This window comes from Myotis lucifugus, unplaced genomic scaffold, assembly GCF_000147115.1.
Source record: "Myotis lucifugus unplaced genomic scaffold, Myoluc2.0 scaffold_157, whole genome shotgun sequence".
In the NCBI taxonomy this organism is placed as follows: Eukaryota; Metazoa; Chordata; class Mammalia; order Chiroptera; family Vespertilionidae; genus Myotis; species Myotis lucifugus.
In genome coordinates this window covers 2,287,968-2,307,166 of record NW_005871205.1, presented here as the reverse complement: position 1 = coordinate 2,307,166, position 19,199 = coordinate 2,287,968, and the positions used below count along the sequence as shown (strand labels likewise).

The 19,199-nt window shown below is 43.6% G+C and overlaps 1 protein-coding gene across 31 annotated transcripts in view; it reads left to right on the top strand.

Annotated features, from left to right (window-relative positions):
• Positions 1-19,067, top strand: part of SSH2 (slingshot protein phosphatase 2) — a 215,751-nt gene extending 196,684 nt beyond the window's left edge. For 29 of the 31 annotated variants that reach the window (XM_023759542.1, XM_014461614.2, XM_023759536.1 and 26 more), the window contains 3 exons: positions 553-753; positions 8,822-9,656; positions 11,799-17,168. In XM_023759542.1, coding sequence (XP_023615310.1) covers positions 553-753; positions 8,822-9,656; positions 11,799-13,883 — 3,121 coding nt within the window. In that variant the 3' untranslated portion in view covers positions 13,884-17,168. Of the gene's footprint in view, positions 1-552; positions 754-8,821; positions 9,657-11,798; positions 17,169-17,383 lie in introns of those variants that run through there. The other 2 variants (XR_002830897.1, XM_023759549.1) reach the window with 2 other exon arrangements.
• The last annotated feature ends 132 nt before the right edge of the window (positions 19,068-19,199 follow it).

The following is a 19,199-nucleotide window of genomic DNA, read 5'->3' as shown; positions in this document are numbered from 1 at the left end:
TTGTGCTCTCCTCCAGGGTCAGAACCCTGACTGGAACTTGAACTGGAAGCAATTGAGAACATTTGGGTAAATTAGGTGAATCACTGCCACACCTGTAGCTCAAGAGAGTGCCCGCCATGAAACATGCCCCTGGGGCCATGGAGGGACTGGCCTTCAGCCACAGGGGTCCAGTCTCTAAATCGAAATTCTCCCCTAGCACCCTGGCATTTCAGTTACCATTGTGAACTTTGTCTGCTTCTTCCACTGAATTCTACCTTTTAGGGAAAAAATGTTACTGTGCCTCATAGTACCTTGTGCATTGTCTTATACCTGATAAATGTTTGCTGAATGAATTAAAGAGGCTTACTGTTAACATTGAATATAGCTTGAGTACACTAGAATTGCCTACCCTCCCTGCACATTGATTGTAGATGTATACAAGTGCACAAGGTGGGATGGGTTGCATAGCAAGAAAATGGAAGGGCAGGACAGGACACTTGGAAACATTTCAAACCCCGGCTTTGAAAGTGTACTCACCATTGTGTTTTCCTCTTACCTCAATCCCCAAACTAGGAAACATGGATCTAAATGCCTTGTGCACTGCAAAATGGGGGTGAGTCGCTCAGCCTCCACTGTGATTGCCTATGCAATGAAGGAATATGGCTGGAATCTGGACCGAGCCTATGACTATGTGAAGGAAAGACGAACAGTGACTAAGCCCAACCCCAGCTTCATGAGACAACTGGAAGAGTACCAGGGGATTCTGCTGGCAAGGTGGGTCCTTAAGTGTGACTTCCTCAGATTTTCCATCCTTACGCTCCCTAAGGAAAGGCAAAATGTCCTTCTCTGCAGCTAGTTCTCAGCCTAACATGGATGTGTCACAGTCTAACATGGATATGTCACATGTTTAAAAATTGATATCTCTAGCCAGTTTTTTACAAAATAAGTATAAGCATTTGAGATTAGCATGGGAGATTAGACATTTAATGAAAACTAACATTATTTTTCGCCCTGTAATTTAAACTAAAGGGTGGAAAATACTATTCCCTTATTTCAGTTCTCACCTGGGTGTAGATTCTAACAAACAGTTCTCAATATCTTTTTTCCCCTTTTTATTGAATTTATTGGGGCTGACACTAGTTAACAAAATTATATAGGTTTCAGTGCACAATTCCATAACATCATCTGTATATTGTATTTTATGTTCACCACCCTACATGTCTCCTTCCATCACCATTTACCCGCCTATATCCTCCTCCACCTCCCCCTTCTCAACAATTTCTAATGCCAGATGCACTGTCTTATCAAAATGGATTGCTCCCAAGGTAATTCTAGGCATAGCTGAAATTCTTAGAAATTGTTTGGCCCATTTGTTAAAAAAAAAAAAAAAAAAGAAAAAGAAAAGAGCCTGCTGCTACTTTGGACTTTTTTTTTTCCAGTCCTTGGTTTCACTGAGCCCACTCCAGTAATTTGGGTCATGTGACAACATCAGCAGAATTGGGATATATATTGGGGTGAAAAGGTGCATCCCAGAAATAGTTCTTTTGATTTTACATATAAATACATATTTTTAAATTGATTTTAAAGAGGAAGGAAGATGGAGAGAGAGGAGAGAGAGAGAGAGAGAGAGAGAGAGAGAGAGAGAGAGAGAGAGAGAGAGAGAGAAACATCGGTGATGAGAATCATTGATCAGCTGCCTCCTGCACGCCCCTTACTGGGGCTGGAGCCTGCCACCGGAGCATATGCCCAACGTGGAATCGAACCATGACCTCCTGGTTCATAGGTTGATGCCCAACCACTGTGCCACTCCGGCTGGACCTATTGGTGTATTTTTTTAATCCTCATCCGAGGATGTGCTTTTCATTGGTTCTAGAGAGAGGAAGGAGAGTAAGAGAGAGTTTATTAATCACTGTATTATTTTCCATACAAATAACTGTAAGCCTGTGTATGCCCCATCCTGTATATGCTTTGTAAAAATGCAAAAAAAAATTACAAAGGAAAAATTATTTATAAACTCAATACCTACAGAAACAGTTGACATTATCTTACCTTTCAACTGTAACAACATATACTGAGCACTTACACTGCACTTAACCATCACTTATTCCTTTTTCCCGCAGGTTTACCTTCTACAATAATAAAAGCATAATATGCTAATTAGACCGGACGTCCTTTCGGACAAAGCCGTGGCTGCGAGGGCCAAGCCCCTTGCACAAATTTCGTGCATCAGACCTCTAGTTAAGATATAATTGACATATAGTATTGTGTAAATGTAGGCTGTACAGTGTGTTGATTTGATACATTTATACATTGCAAACAGCTTACCACCATAGCATTAGCTAACATCTCCATCCCTTTACACATTTCTTTTTTGTGGTAAAAATATTTAGGATCTCTCTTAGCAACATTCAAGTATATAATAAAGTATTAGCTGTTATCACCATGCCATACATTAGATTCTCCAGAACTTGGCAATCTTATAACTGGAAGTTTGTACCCTTTGGCCAGTATCTACTCATTTCTCCCAACCCCTACTCCTGGTAGCCAGCACTCCACTGTCTGTTTCTCTGAGTTCAGCTTTTTTAGATTCCACAAGTAGGTGACACCATACAGTATTTGTCTTTCTCTGTCGACCCAGTACTAGGTCTTGAACATTTTCTTGTCTCAATCAGAACTAGCTGTTCCATCAATAAGTTGGTAATTGGTTATAAAATGAGTAATTTGTTTCACTGCATTATTTATTACCCCTTTGATGGTGAAAGCCACCTTCAGCTGCTCTGGGGGAAAAGATTCAGGTATTACGCTGGATTTAACGATCAGCTTCCAGAGATGCCACATGTTGAAGTTCTGTGGAGTGCTAGATTTTGCTTCGTTGTTGCCATGTAGGCATGTTCTCGGTGGTTTTGTTAGGGTGAAGGCACAGCTGCCTAGAAGCATTGGGGCCTAGTGCCAGAGTTTAACTCCAGTAAGTCTCATGACTTGGTCTTGACTCTTGAATCTGGGCTGTGTTTCCCCTGAACAAAATATTAAAGAGCCTCTAGCCTATCCAGGCAGAGGGACCACCCTCCAACCCCAAAGTATTGTGAAAATGTGGTCACAGCACAGCATTATGGTTTCCACTAAAAAACCCTCCCATTTACTCAGCACTTGGCATGGTTTCCTCTGAGCTGTTCTCTTAGGAGGCTGGGAGGCTATGAAAGTCTCCTGCACTTAAAAAGAATTTATAGGTCTTTGGGGCCAGATATTGATGACATTTTTAGATTAGATCAGAAGGTAGAACACAGCAGTTCCTTTTGGCACAAGAAAGAGGCATCTGAGGTTTGGTTGAGATATAAATATTATATATTCCCAGACACATGACGGATGTTAGGCAGTGTCCTCACGTGACCCACTGAGAGGAAGGATACTATGTGTCCTGCCAATTTCAGTATTTATTCTGGAATCACAGGCTACTGCAAGCTGTTAGGTTGGGGTTTTTTAGCGTATGTGGTTTTCTTAGGTGTTAAAGAAATTTCAGGAAAATCTTAAATGAGGGTAAAAAGGGCAGCATAGCCGTAGCCAGTTTGGCTCAGTGGATAGAGCATCGGCCTGCAGACTGAAGGGTCATGGGTTTGATTCTGGTCACGGGCACATGCCCAGGTTGCGGGCTTGACCCTCAGTAGGAGGCGTGCAGGAGGCAGCCGATCAATGATTCTCTCTCATCATTGATGTTTCTATCTCTCTCTCTCTCTCCCTTCCTCTCTGAAATCAATAAAAATATATATTTTTTAAAAAGACATTTGGCCCAACACCAGCTATAGGTATTTTTAAAAGTTGTACCATGTGCCATCACTTGTAACAAGAAGCCCAGAACTAGACTCTGTAATGGCTCAGTGATGTAATCAGGGACTTGGGTACTCTTCATCTTTCTTCTCTGCCTTCCTTGGTTAATGGCTTGGTCCTTGAACTTGTCTCCTCATGATTGCCATATGTCTGCCACATTTCTAGGCATCTACATGTAAATTCCACAGCATTTGGCTGAATGAATGAGCATTTCAATTATGGGGGGAGACCTTTCCCAGAACCTCCTCAATAGACTTCTCCACAGGACTCATTGACCAGGACTGGGTCATGTGGTTAAAACTAATCACTGGCCAGGAAAATAGAATTTCCTGGGCTGGCTTAAACAAATTCACATTCACGCTCTGGTGCTAGGGAAGTACTGCATTCCCTGAACCCAAGGGACATTGAATACCCCAACCAAATCAGGCTTCTACCAGTGAGGGAAAGAGTGGGGGTGCCTGCTGAGTGAGCAGCCATTAGGGTCTGCAGTCTATGATGTGTTGTCAGAAATGGCACTTGCAGGCTACCTGCCAAGCTAACTGCCAAGCGAATTGGGCCAGCGGATTCTTGCACAACCCTGAGTGTTTGCTTAGAAAAGCGAAGAAGCCCAGACTCCTGTGATTGTCTGGAGCTCTGACTAGCTTTGCAGCTTAGGTAACCAGGAGAGGACAGTCCTTAGAAAAATCCCACTCATTCTATTTGCAAAGAAATTCCATTTCCTACCCAGCTACTTAAGTCTTGTGTTTCGTATCTTCTCCCAGGAAGCATGCGGTGGTTTTCTCAGAGAGGCAGAGCCTTGAGCCTAGATTCTCTAGCCACATGGTTGTCCAGGGTGGCACTGAGCACTTAATTTGAGATGGCAGACTCTGTGTGAGTCTCTCAGCTTGGTACTTTTACCTCTTGGTTGGTAGAAGAGAGGTTTAGCAAAGTGATTTATGAATTAGTTGCAATCTCTTAATCAGAATGTGAGGCTGTGGGCCAAACAGATATAGCCCCTCTGAAATACAAGGGATTTTTTGCATATTTCAGTGTGTCTTTAAGAGTCTGGAGAAGCCTAATATTTAATATTCTCCCTTAGACCTAAGGAATATCATAAAGACACTGATATTATTCATATCTAATTTTATTTTTTATAGTCGGGGAATGAGGCAGGAGGAGGGTTGTGTGTGTGTGTGTGTGTGTGTGTTGAAATCCTCCATTGAACAGCCAGCAGCCCTGTTTGTTATTCTCGACTCTGACCATGCAGGTATCTGGCAGATTTATGTTCCATTAGACAAGTTCGGATTTCAGGCTTTTGCAAGCTGACCATGTGTCTGTGATATTAGGTTCCAGGGTATAAGGCAAGGAGGAAAAACTGGGTGGTGGCCAGGGAGAGTTTTTGCCACATGTCCTCATAGATGTCAGTTTGATTCTTTGAACACCGCTGTCTCCAGGGCCAGAGGAGGTAGAGTTGTCTTTTACTCTGGCTTTGCTGGTAGAGACATTGAAGTCTAGTTAGCTGGTGCACATTAGTGAGCCAGCAGGAGGGAACCCGAGAATAAAAGGATGTGGTCCTGGTCAGGTGACAACCAATCACAATCAACATTTAAAGGATTTTATTTTCTTTTTCTTTTCTTTTTTTTTTTAAAGATTTTCTTAATAGCTTTTCAGAAAAATAATCTTAAAGCACAGCACACAGAAAATGCTCAATTGAAGCTTTTTCTCTTTCTTCTCCTTTCTACAGGCTGCCTAATACCCTAAGAAGTAACTATAAACAGTCTGATTTTACTATAACTGATATTCTATTTTTAGCAATATTTTCCTCTATATAACTTTCTCCAATAGAATTAGTGCTTTCCCAAACATATAACAATATGAAAGAAAGCAAGTCAAGACAGGAAAATGGGATATCATGTGCATCCTGTCATTTACATTTCCTTCTTATCCATTTACTAAGTAAAAGGCCAAATTCTTACTCAGGTTAGAGGCCACTCAAGGTGGAAGAGAACTGGAGTTGGTTGCATCATCCAGACCACAAACCAGCTCTGAAGTTCTTTTTGGCAACTTGTTTACTTGCTACCTACCTGGAACCAGGTGGGGGATGTCAGCTGAATTTAAATATTAACAGTTTAAAATAATAAATATGTTCTAATGCCTTCCATCTATTCCAACTAGTAAAGGAGCATTTAAACTGGCTTGGGAAAAAGCTTCACTGGGAAACAGTTTGGTGTTACTAGGTAAAATCTGATTTATACATGCCCTGTGACCCACCTTTCTGTTCCTATATATAAAACATCTTTGAGAAACCAAAGTGTGCACCAGGCACAGGAATGGCCATGCAATATTGTTTGTAATAGCCAGAACTGCTCATCAACAGGATGGGCAAATAAATTTTACTCTGAAATTACAGCTATGCACATCGATGAATCTTAAAAACAGAGAGTTAGGCAACAAAACAGTTGTAGAATCCATACAGTATTTCATTTATATAAACTTCAAAACAAACTAACCTGAGCAGTATATCATTAAGAACAAAATGTGGTGACTCTAAAGAAAAAAAAATGAAAGGCAATGCTAAGCATAAAATTCAGGACAGAGGTTAATAACCCCTGAGGGAGAGAGTGGAGGGAAGGGATCAGGAAGGGCCCATGGAGCTGCAGTGCTTCAGAGGCCCTGGTAGTGAGTATCTTGACCGTATCCAAGAGCTGCCTACCACACTCTCCATGCAGGTCCTATTGCAAAAATGAAAAAGGCGGCAGAATCAGACCTCTCTTCAGATTGGGGTTTTTCTTTCTCCTCTACAAGTAGGTGTCAGTGTAATTCCAGAGCCCTGACCCAATATTTTCTGGTGATTATCTCCTCCAGGAAGAGAAAGAAATCCTGCTGGGCAAATGATGCCAGCCAGTTCCGCTGCAGCGTGCACTGTTTGTACCTATTAGCGTAACTTCAGTGTCTCGTTCCCTCCTGATTGGTTCGTGATTTGCAGGCAGTTTTAAAAATCATACCTTGTGGGTTCTTGGGGTCATGAAAACATCCCATTTGCCTGTTGACTGACAAGATGTTCTTTTACATTATTAGAAGGGTGAGAGCAACTCCCTGAGATGTCTTCCTAGTCATTTGCATGATGGGAATTGTCCTGCCACGGTGGCTAAGAGGAATCGGTGCAGGTTTGAACATGCTTATATAGGTGAGGGCTGGAAATTGCAGAACACAGTCGTACTTAGATCAGGAAACAAGGGCGTCTATGTATGAAAGAAGAAACTTGAAAGGGAAGCACATTGGCATTGGTTGGTCACTGTTAGGCCTCACCTATCCAACCAGTCAGCTTGCTCCTCCACATAGCCACTCACTCGTTTGGGATGTGTGATATGTTGTCTCCTCCTAGGGGTGGCTGAGTTCTTGCAACTTGAAAAGAGTGAAAACCCTACCTTACACCCAACTGATTGGTTATAGCTTGTCTTTGTAAACAGATTGACCTACTCAGAAAAGCATCCTTTTGCTGTGCAGGCCTGAGTCAGAAAGATCCCCACCCAAGCAGCAGACAGGCACGGGGAGCTGAGAGCAGGTGCAGACTTGAGAACAAACAGGGGTTCACATCAGTGCAGGCACATGACTCAGCAGAGATTTACAGGCCTCTGAGGCAGGCGTGGCCCTGAGCCCAGGATAAGTTGTTTTGGGCTGTTGCCCATTTTACCCTGCGGTTAGGTCACTCTTCATCAACTTGTAAGTCATGGAAACCATCCCTCAGAAACCAGTTAGTGACCTGTTCCCTGGGCAGGCGATCCTGACCAGCCACAGGGCCACCTTTCTCTTTTTGGCTAGAGCTTTGAGAACTGTGCTTCTTTGTTCAAGAGTGCGGTTTGAAATGAAATACCTTTCCCACATCAGACCTTCCCTCCATAAAATAAACCAAAGGATGGATGGATGTGTGTGGTCTTCCTTTGGCCCATCTGCTTTTCCAGGTGTCGCCCCTGATGGTTTTTATCCAAAGATCCTTATGAAAGGGGCTGTACTCTCTGTTAATTCTCTTCCATTCTGTTACCAACCTTTTTTGCCAGGTTTACTAGCCTCATCTTTGTCTTCTAATTCAAGAAAGATCACCACCCTCCTCACACTTTCATGTCAGTGATTAATCCTATATCAGCTCTTCACCCCCGTTATGAGGATTTGTAATGAGCTTCCATAGACTGTTTCACCTTGTATTACTCAAGTGCTGTTTTGTTCTAGGTTTTTTTCTGATTATTAATGAATGATAAACATGCTTATTATTTTATAATTTCAAAAATTACAGAAATGCAGAGTATAGAAAGTAAAGCCCTCCCCAAAAGTATTTTTACCTTCCCTTGAAAGAACTGTTACGAGTTTGGAGATGTTCCTCCAGATATTTTCCTATACTTATTCTAACATGGGAACTGACCATTTCAACTGTGTTCAACATGCTTTTTCGCTTGATAGTATACCTTGGACATCATTCTACTAAAATACCTGACTTTTTTTTTACCAGCCTCATAGCATAGAGGTGTATGGACTGTTTTAAATAAATCTTTTTTTTCCTTTTGGTGTCTAATGTTTTAGGACCACAGTGTTACAGTGAGCATTCTTTTAATATATCTCTATGCACTGATAGTAGTAATACTCCAAGAAAAAATCTTGAAGGAAAAATTGCTGGTTAAAGGGTTAAATTTTGAGAACTATTGCCAGAGATCACTCTTAAAAATTCATATTCTTCCCAATAGTAGTATATGAGAGAGCTTGCTTGGCCATACTCTCAATAACACTAGCTGCTAGCAACCAGGTTAGCTCTTGTCAGTCTAATAGGTTAAAAAATGAGATCTCATATTTATTTGTTTTTGTTGTTTTTGCTTTGCTTTTGTTTTTGCTGTTAGTTAAATTAAGCAAATGTTTATTGCCTACTTCCATTGGGCATTAACAAAGCATTTTGCAGGTTACGTTTTAAGTTTATCTGGGAGCGGTTTCCTGGGAGGGTGCTGATTGTTTTCACAGACCAGACTAAAATGTTTCTCGTGTATGTCCTCCACAGCAAACAGCGGCATAACAAGCTCTGGAGATCTCATTCAGATAGCGACCTCTCAGACCACCATGAACCCATCTGCAAGCCAGGGCTAGAACTCAACAAGAAGGAGATCACCACCTCAGCAGACCAGATTGCCGAAGTAAAGACCATGGAAGGTCACCCATCCATACCTCCTGTCTTTGTGGAACATGTTGTCCCACAAGATGAAAATCAGAAAGGCCTGTGTACCAAAGAAAGAGTGATCTGCTTGGAGTTTACTTCTAGGGAATTTCATGCCGGACAGATTGAAGATGAATTAAACCTAAATGACATCAATGGATGTACATCAGGGTGTTGTCTCAATGAATCAAAATTCCCCCTTGACAACTGCCATGCATCCAAAGCCTTAATCCAACCTGGACAGGCCCCAGAAATGCCCAACAAGTTCTCAGACTTAACAGTTGAAGATTTGGAGACAGATGCACTGAAAGCAGACATGAACGTCCACTTACTGCCAATGGAAGAATTGACATCTCGCCTGAAAGACCTCCCCATGTCCCCTGATCCTGAGTCACCAAGCCCCCAACCCAGTTGCCAGGCTGAAGTCTCAGATTTTAGTACAGATCGCATTGATTTTTTTAGTGCTCTGGAGAAGTTTGTAGAGCTTTCTCAAGAAACCCGGTCACGATCTTTTTCCCACTCAAGGATGGAGGAACTGGGTGGAGGAAGGAGTGAAAGCTGTCGACTGTCAGTGGTAGAAGTAGCCCCTTCTGAAGTGACAGCTGAGGACCAGAGAAGCAGCTCTTTGAGTAACACTCCCCATGCATCCGAAGAATCGTCAATAGATGAGGAACAGTCAAAGGTAAAAGCTATCTTTATAGTTCTCCACCTAAGACATTCTCTTCTAAGACAAAATATTTGGGACTCTGCTATGTTCACTTTCTTTTTAATGTGGCTCAAGATTTAGGACGGCAGTGTGGGAGAGGAAGTCTGGCTGAGACTTTCCTTAAAAACAGGGTTTAAATATTTTTTTTAATCAGTTGCCTTTTGAAGAATTTATCTTTTCAGGTTTTTGGTGTCATTGGAAACCATTTCTGAGGGGATGAGGAAAGAAGGGATTAACAAAACAAAAAAATTCTTGGCTGAACAAAGAGCGGTCCCCTCCCTGGACCTCTGCCGTTCAGATCAAATCTCACCCGTAATGAAGTGCCAGGGACTCATGCTGCCTGAGTGAGACTTGTGTCTCTGAAAAGATGGGTTTGTTTGGAAAAGTCTTTCTGTCTCAGAAAAGTCTAAGACTAGACATGTGTAAATAGTTGTTGGAGTAGCACCTAAATCCCATGCTGAGTTCTTGCTGTTAATAATGTTCCTGAATTGTTCCTCGACTCAGACCCTGTGGTATTCAGGAGTTGAGGGATGGTTTGTGGAAGTGATTTGAGAGCAGACAGAATTCCAAGATTCTTCTCAGTGGCATATGAGCTCTTGGGAACCATTGCAGACTAGGGAAAGAATTACTGTATATCACTATTTGTAAGGCTCACACTTATTCTCATTTTGACACTTCTGAAATTGGGATGCATTTTAATCAATATCATAGTAGTTGGAAAATAAATGGTGACGAATTTACTCTAACATACCAAACCTCACTGAATGAACTCCGTGGAGCTGACATCTTCTGATGTTTACCTACTTATAGTTACACCTTGTCCATTATTCATCTGTTCTCTCTCTTTTTAACCATGCGAGGGTAGTTGTCCTCTCCTCTTCCCAAAGGCTGTCCCTCTGTTTTGAGTCCACTAGGAAATCTGAATGCTTGAGCTCTCCTTTGGACCAATGGGTGTAGCAGCTCTGACAGAAATAGCTTTTTTGCACAGTCCCTGGTCATATGAGCACTCCCTCCACAGCCCATGTACACAGCGGCCCGCTATGGCTTCTCTCCCAGGCTTGGCAAGTTTGCCTCCGCCTGATGTCCCAGCAGATTTCTCCCAAAGGCATAACTGACCTTGTTAGTTTGTACTAGCTCTGACTCTTCTGAAGGGGAAAGACCAGAACAATTACTAGGGAAATATTGTACTTTGAAGGCTTATAAAAATGTTAAAGTAGATGGATGGTAATAATGATGTCACTTTAAGAAGTGTCCAGGGGCCATTTCCAGATTTTGAAGTTCTTTTTTTTTTTTTTTTTACAAAAGGACTTGATTTTGCATTGGCCAGTTTTCTTTGGCCTTGTTCTAAATACAACTGGGAATTCATAACTGGTAGAACAATAAAATGTCAGCGAGTCACGGTTTCTAAGTTCTCTCAGGCACGTGGCTGCATAAGCCAAGTAAACATTTCCCAGGAGGAGCCATGTGAAACTTAGGAATTGTATGATCAGATACATAGTGCCCTCATGTGCTGGGATGCTGCTGCTAGAAGTGGGAGGACGTGGATAGAAACTGGCAACACAGAAGAGAGAAGAGAACAGTGAGTCTCCAAATCAGACATCAAATGATAGCCTCAACCTTGCCTTGTCTAACACTGGGCATATTTAAGGTGGGCACTGAGCCCTTGAATGGAACTCTTCCCCTCGAACTAGGTTAGGCTCTGACTGGAAGTTGATATAGGCCAGAGAGGAAAGATTTCATTTCCCCAGTCTGATCTAAGTTCTGAAGGCTCATGGCCTTAGGAAAATTAGAAGCCTCCAACGCTATTTGCTGTTCATTTTTGGAGCAAGATATTAGATTGGCATCCTGTTTGAGTAAACAGAACAGAAAGTTCAGTAGACAGTGATACAACCTGTAACTAATTTTGTATCTCTGCCTTTGATGAATCTGTTTTTCTCTTGTACAACGAAACAGATGGTCAGAGTACAGTTCTCGGCAGAGGACAGTCCCAGGCACTCCACAATTTGTGTCCTCATAGCCAGAAGGTTCTCCTGGATCCGAGGATTAGTAATCAGAAAATCTGGCATTTTCCATTAGACTACAATTCGCCATAACCATCTCACTATGTTTTCTTCTTAGGCAATTTCAGAACTGGTCAGCCCAGACATTTTCATGCAATCTCACTCAGAGAACGCAATTTCAGTCAAAGAAATTGTAACTGAGATTGAATCTATCAGTCAAGGAGTTGGACAGATTCAACTAAAGGGAGACATTTTATCCAACCCCTGCCATACACCAAAGAAGAACTCCATCCATGAGATGCCCCTTGAGAGGGCCCAGGCCCCGGAGAACAAACCTGGAAATCTGGAGCCGATTGAGGGTTCCTGCTCAGCCCAGCCTGAACTAGCCAAAGACTCGGGGAAGTGGGACCCAGAAGGCTGCCTAACTGTACCCTCATCCACCACTGACTTGGAAGAAGAGGAACCAGCTGAGGGGGAACAAGAGCTCGGGGGCCCAGGGATACACCCAGGTGCCAAGTGGTACCCTGGGTCTGTAAGACGAGCCACCTTGGAATTTGAGGAACGCTTGCGGCAGGAGCAAGAGCACCACGGTGCTACTCCTGCTTGTACTTCATTGTCCGCTCGCAAGAATTCCAAGAATGATTCCTCTGTGGCAGACCTGGCACCGAAAGGGAAGAGTGATGAAGCCACCCTAGGACATCCGTTTGTCCCCAGGGAACCAGAGATGAACAAGAGCAAAGGGAAATCCAGTGGATGTGAGGCTGGCTCCCTACTGCATTGTGAGCAAGATGTCATTGTTCCAGCACCCAAGCTGCTGGATTTCTGCCCCTTGCAGGCTCCTCAGGAGTGCTCGGAGTCAGAGACTAGAACCAAACAGCAAGGAGTCCTGAAAGAGCAGAGGACTGTGGTTTCATGCCAGGAATCTGAAACACAGGCAGTCCCTTTTCCCAAGAAGATAGAAATCATTGAGTATACCCACGCGGTCACATCCCCCAAACACCCTGGGCCAGGGGGTGAAATAGCCACCAGTGAAAAGAGTGGGGAGCAAGGACTGAGGAAAATGAAAGTGGAGAAGTCCATCACTGTGCTCTGTGCACTAGATGAAAATCTGAACAGGACGCTGGGCCCCGACCAGGTTTCTCTGTCCCCCAAAGTGCTACCTCTGCCTCCTCCTTTCTCTCCTGAGCACAACAGGCCCACCGACCCGACCTCCACCCTGAGCAGCCCTGAAGGCTGGGGCAACAGCCCGGCAACAGCCTTGGACATCGCAGCGCCATTTGTCAGTCACACCACCCACGTACCATCTGCCAACTTGGATTATCTGCATCCCCAGACCATGGTTCACCTGGAAGGCTTCACAGAGCAAAGCAGCACCACAGACAGTGAGCCCTGTGCAGAGCCGGGGCGCTGGGAAGAGAGTCAGGAGGGCCCCCTGTCCAGCGGCAATGAAGTGCCATATAAGGGCTCCCAGTTAACTAGTGAAGACCTGAGCTTAATTAGCAAATGTAGTGACAACATTGGGAAGTTACAAGAAAAACTGGACCCATCACCTGTAGCCTGTAGACTCCCTCATAGTTCTAGTAGTGACAATATAAAGGATCTCAGCCACAGCCCCCGTGTGGTGAAGGCGCACGCTAAAGAAATCGAGTCCCAAGCGATTTGCCAGATAGGGCTCACCAAACCATCCCAAATGAGGCGTTCAGCTTCCCTCGCCAAGTTAGGTTACTTGGACCTGTGTAAAGACTGTTTACTGGAGAGGGAGCCTGTCTCCTCTGAGTCCCCTCATCTCGAACTTCTTCAGCCCTTCATCAGAACAGACTCAGGCATGCATGCCATGGAGGCCCAGGAGCCCCCCGGAAACTCAGATGCCCCCCAGAACCCAGAGCCCACCAAGTATTTTATAGAGCAACTTAAAACAACAGAGTGTATCGCGCAGAGCAAGCCGGTGGAGAGGCCCCTTGTACAGTATGCCAAAGAGTTTGGTTGCAGTCAGCAGTGTTTGCTCCCCAAGGCAGGACCGGAATTGACTAGTTCTGAAGGAGGCCTTCCTTTGCTGCAGACCCAGGGGCTGCAGTGGGCAGGCCCAGCTCCAGGGCTGGCTTTGGCTCCCCGGCAGCAGCACCACAGAACTCACCCCCTTAGGAGACTGAAAAAAGCAAGTGATAAAAAAAGGACAACCAACCCTTTCTATAATACCATGTGATTCTGAGCCTACACATGTGACTTTCTAAAAGAAATGTTTATAAAAGGGGCAGGTGTAATATGTAAGGAACATGCACTTTATCGGTTAATTTTATAACATTTTGGTCATTTTACTGTTCCTGGCACATGCAGAGTTTGGGGTTTTCTCCCTCTGTGTGTGTGAGAGATTGATTTGGACGGCCAGACCATTTTATCATTTTTTATTTTTAGAAATTTCAAACCTCAAAATATACTCATTTTCAAAGAACACCTTTATCAAAGGCAAATTGCTGTTTTTCAATCAACTGCCACCTGCTCCTCACTTTGCCCTCTGAGAAAAGGCATGCATGCTTGATTGAGGATGGAAGCAGATGGGGAGGGTGGGGGTGAAGCCGGAAATTGAAAATGCTGCCCCTGGGCCAGTGTGACGATGGCTTGTTCTCCAGGCCTGATGCTTCAGGTGGGCTGAAGGGCAGCGGGCCGGCGGGGACATCAGCGCGCTCTCAGCCTGGTCCCAGCCCCAGCCCTTTGGAGTTTCTGAAGTGGGCAGGTTCTGCTGTTTTCAAAGGGGGTCTTCCAGAATCCATTCTCCTGCTGTTCCAGAGTGGATCGTTACAGAAAGGCATCATAATGGCTGGCTTTATAAACCTGTTAGTAAATCAGTTTTTTTATTAAATTAAAAGTCAACCCCAAATGAAATCCAAGAGGTCCTCTGTTGAGAAAAGCATAAGAAGGAGGTGAAATGGGAAACTGAGACACAATAGGGACAAGTTTGAAAAATAGCAATTGAAAGTCAATGTGTTCTTGTAAAATGAATACATATATAGGGTTTTAACCCTTCCATTACTTGAATAATTCTGTGGGCCTCTGAGTTTAATGGCCATATTTTTTCCAATTTATTTTCCTCCCTCATGCTGTTTCTCTCAATGCTGCCTGTTTTGTTTTGTTTTATTTCATAGATGACATTTGAATTGTTACATTACTTTTGTATAACCTCCATTGAATGCAACGTTTTCTTTTTGATATTATCACTGTTAACACTTGACATAAGTTTTTTTCCCCCTTTTCCTGGAAGATTTGTCATTTCTTTAGTTTTTACACAGTATTTATGTACATAATGTCATATTCTTACAGTGTTTTGTTATTGATGTCAGAGGGTCTTTTTGATTTATTTTTTTTAAGGAGTTATACTGGAAAAAGACAACAGAAATAAAACTGATGGGTGTTGTAGGAATCTGTAGAGTATATTGACAGTTGTTTTATTGTTTAAATGGAGGCTCCCAATTGCCAGCTCCTGCCAAATTATGCATTAGTAACTTCCTCCTCAGAGAAACCCCTAAAGGTTCCCTTTAGATCACAGTTTGACTGACAGCTGCGTCCTCAACTGAAATCCCAGAAAGTTGTTCGCCTTCACTGACCCACAGCCGGGGAGTGTATGGGAGTGTTAACGGCTTCCCGCTTCCCCAGGGGGAAGCTCCTCATGGACTAGGCTGAGAGGCTGCAGGGTGGCCTCCGCCAAGGGCAGGCGCCTTACAGAGTCCGTTTAGGATGCCGCTGCTTTGCTGCCGCTGTGGAGATCTTAGGACAGCAGCACCTGCCATAAACCAGCCTCTTCCAGAAAGCATATTGAGACTGGAATGGAGGACCCTCATCAAAACTGAAGAGGTTTGCAAATTTGATTCCTGTTTGCTTTGGTTGATGTCCACATTGTTGAGAGATTGACCAAGGACAGGCTGGAGTTTTAGGTTTTTGGTTCATCACAGCCCTGAGAGGAAAAGGCAGATGCACAGACTGTCAAAGTGGTGTCAGAGGCCAGTGTTCGGTGGGGCAGGTAGTAGGGTGACTCAGAGGAGAGAGAAAAAGTGGACTGAGGCCACTTGCAAGTGCTCGAGAAGCTGTGAATTCAGTTGCCATGTGGAAGCCGTAGTTGCATCTGACATCACTGCCAGGAGGCATATTGGACAGAAATCTGCTATACGTGTAGAAACCTGCTTTATGGTGTAGTAATTATATATACCCGTGCTTTCCCTAAATAGTTTCCTTAAATGTCAAATGTATCATTCACACAGCTTTGTGGTTCCTGGATATGGAATGTGTTGTAAAGTGCTTTGTTGGGTGGTATATACCAGTGTGAGGAGGCTCATCCATCTAAACTGCCCTGTCCTATTGAGGCAACTCCACCACCACTCTGATGGGGAAAGGACGGGACATTTTGGCAGGGCTGGGAAGAGGAGGATTTGCCTGGAGGTTCAGGGAGTGGAGTCGATTCATGTTACTCCCTGGAGATGGTGACGTTCCTTGTGTTAAGAAGTACAAGCAGGATAGACAACTGTACTGTTCTCTCTTCTCCCCTCCTGTGTTTGATGCTCAGTCTCACTGCATTAAATAACAACAAACATGGGAGGGAACCCTCTAATGCTGTGCAGAAAAACAGAAACTTTTTTTTTAAAGAATAGAGCAGCAATTTTGAACCTTTTTCATCTCATGGCACACATAATTACTAAAATTCTGCAGCACACCAAAAAAATATATTTTTTTGCCAGTCTGACAAAAAATAGATATAATTTTGATTGATTTTTAAAAATAGTAATTACCTACCCTTTTTGCTCCTAAGTGACTTTTAAAAATCAGGTGCCTATACTTGTATATAAGGATTTCTGGTACCAAGAATTATCACAATCTTATTATGCGACGTGACCAAGAAGATGCAGCTAACTCTTTTACATGACCTGTATATTTATGGTTCAAGACAGGACATTCACACCCCACAGCTATTGCTGTGTTGGCTGTTGTTGTTTTTTTGACAATCCAAGGGAAAAGAGGTCAGTGCCCCTGACTAAATAATCAGGTATTACAGGTTTTAAAAATTCTTGCCACACACTAGTTGAAGATCACTGGATTAAAGGAAACATTCCTGCTCGCCTTCCATTCTTTAAAAATATTTTTTATCATGCAGTTTACCTGCCTAAATAAACGTCTTCTACACAGGGTCTGCAATCCAGCCAATGCCAAGGGGTTTTGCCAGTCCTGTCAGACTCTGACACAGCTGAGTGTTCCTATGTTATTTACATGACTGAGCGATGTCCAGGGAAAGAACATGATGAGCTATCAAGGACTTTTCAGACTCTCTTCTCTTCAAACTTTTGATAAACTCGGGTGGCCTATTTCTATTTCCTGTTCATGGAAAACCCAGCCCTGGGACAGCAGGTCTGGTAGGTTGGCAGAGATGAGTAGGAAAGGCCTTGACCTCTTACTCAGTGCCTCTCTCTGTGTGTGTGTGTGTGTGTGTGTGTGTGAGTGTGAGTGTGTGTGTGTGTGTGTGTGTGTGTGTGTGTGTGTGTGGAAAAAGTAACATTTTGGTGCATGGGGCAAAAGCCCCAGGAGCACACAGATTTTGAGCTGTAATCTGGATGGCTACCTGGTCAGTAGGAAGGAGAGACTTAGGAGTAGTGTATATATAGTAGACGATGTAGTACTGTAGTATAGTAATGTTCGTCTCTCCTCATTTTGGTTGCCTTTCAGATTCTGAATGTTTGGGATCATTCCTAGCATCTCGCCTCTTCCAACTCTTTATCTAGCATTATCCTGGTTCTGTACCTTTATCCCTACCGTATCTCCTCTCTCTCATCTTGGGAATTACCAAGAGCTCCAAGGACAGCGTGAGGAGGACAGCCTAGGTTCTGAGGTCCCCTCCTGATAAAGGCCGCAGACAGATGCTGTTGGATAGACCTGAAGCTTCTGAGACGTGGCAGCTCACAGAAACCTTCACCTGTTCCTTCTGAGGATTCAGTTCTGAAGTGATCTAGGCATGTTTGGTAAAGATGTTTTTGTGGGAGTGTTGTTGTTTTTTTAAGAAAGCATTATGCAAAATGGTTCACTTTTAAGGGCATTTTTAAATAAAGCCATTCTTTGGCTTTTTTTTTTTTTACAACTATTTGTGGATACTTTGTTTACATTGTGTGAGTATTAAAACGTGCATCATCTTGATGGCAGCTCAGTCTCCTCCTCCAGGGACCCACACCTGGCTATCCTGTGAGCCCTCGCACAGAGCACGGCTGTAATGGTGTGGGTGAGCGGGGAAAACCTGGAGCTGACTTCCATCTGTGTCCTGCACTCCCACCCAACACCCTGAACGGAAATAGTCGTCATTTCCTAAGTGATGGTGTGTCTTACAGTGATGGTTGTACTGGTGAATGGCTAGTGTCATTTTTGTTTAATTTTGTTTTGCTTTTTGATGGTAGATGAGATGAAATTTTAGCTCTTTCCTCACCAATCCAACTTAAGAGGCTCTTGGACTTTGTTTTCCCCTTCAACCTAAAAGAACAAGGCATGTATAGACAACTGTATTTGGTGTCTCAACTCATCCGGTCCCCATATTAGGAAAAAGCCTGCTGCCAACGCAGGCAGCTGCACACTCCTAACCCTTCTCCCGGGCTTGGGGTCCCTGGTTGCCATGGAGAGCTCTCGCAAGGTGCTTCTGTACTCCTCCAGCCTGGAGTGGAGGGTGACTCAGGCTGGCTCCTGCTATGGAAAGGGAACCAGCCTCATTTTCTCAGTGCCCCGAGTTCTAGGGCAGGATTTCTAAACTGGAATCACCCCCCATGGGCTTGAACAGGCCCCAAGGGGTATATGACTATCTGTGTCCTCACCACGACACTGGCGGCAGCATCCTGTATACACATGCAGAGCTAATGCCCAGGGCTTCACTCGAGCTGGTGATCCAGCCGGTAAACTGGGGAATGCCCTGAAATGTTTCCCAGTCAATAAGGCCACAGGGAGTTGGTTTTTATGTTTTATTGGACTTGGTTTGCTTGGTATAACTTAAGGTGCCTTTCTTTTCTTTCTTTCTTTTTCTTTTTTCTTTCTCTCTACATTATTTTGTAGGGCTTGTTATAAATGTGGAAAACTAGTCCAATAGACTTGTTACCTTTGCCCCAGGCCACCCCAAACTTTTATGCTCACATTTTATTAAATGAAGCAGGTGCTCCCTGGAATCTCTGGGACCTTTTTGAGGCATTTGAAGCAGAATATAAAGAGTGGTCTCATCTCCTTCCTTAATCTTCATAGTGATTGGGATGTTCCACTTGTATCATAGATTTTTTTATTACTGATGTGCTCCGCTGTTTTTAAATGTGAACTTGTGCGCAAATGTGCAGATTCAATGTTCTTGTTACAGACTGAATAAATTTTTATTTTGAAGATGAAATGCGTGTACTTAATCAAGCACAACAAATAGGGTGGGTGGAAGAAGGCATAGGGATTGGAAGAGAACACTGATGATAAACATGAAGCAATGCTCATTGATTGATCTCCATCAAGCACACCCTTAAGCCGACCT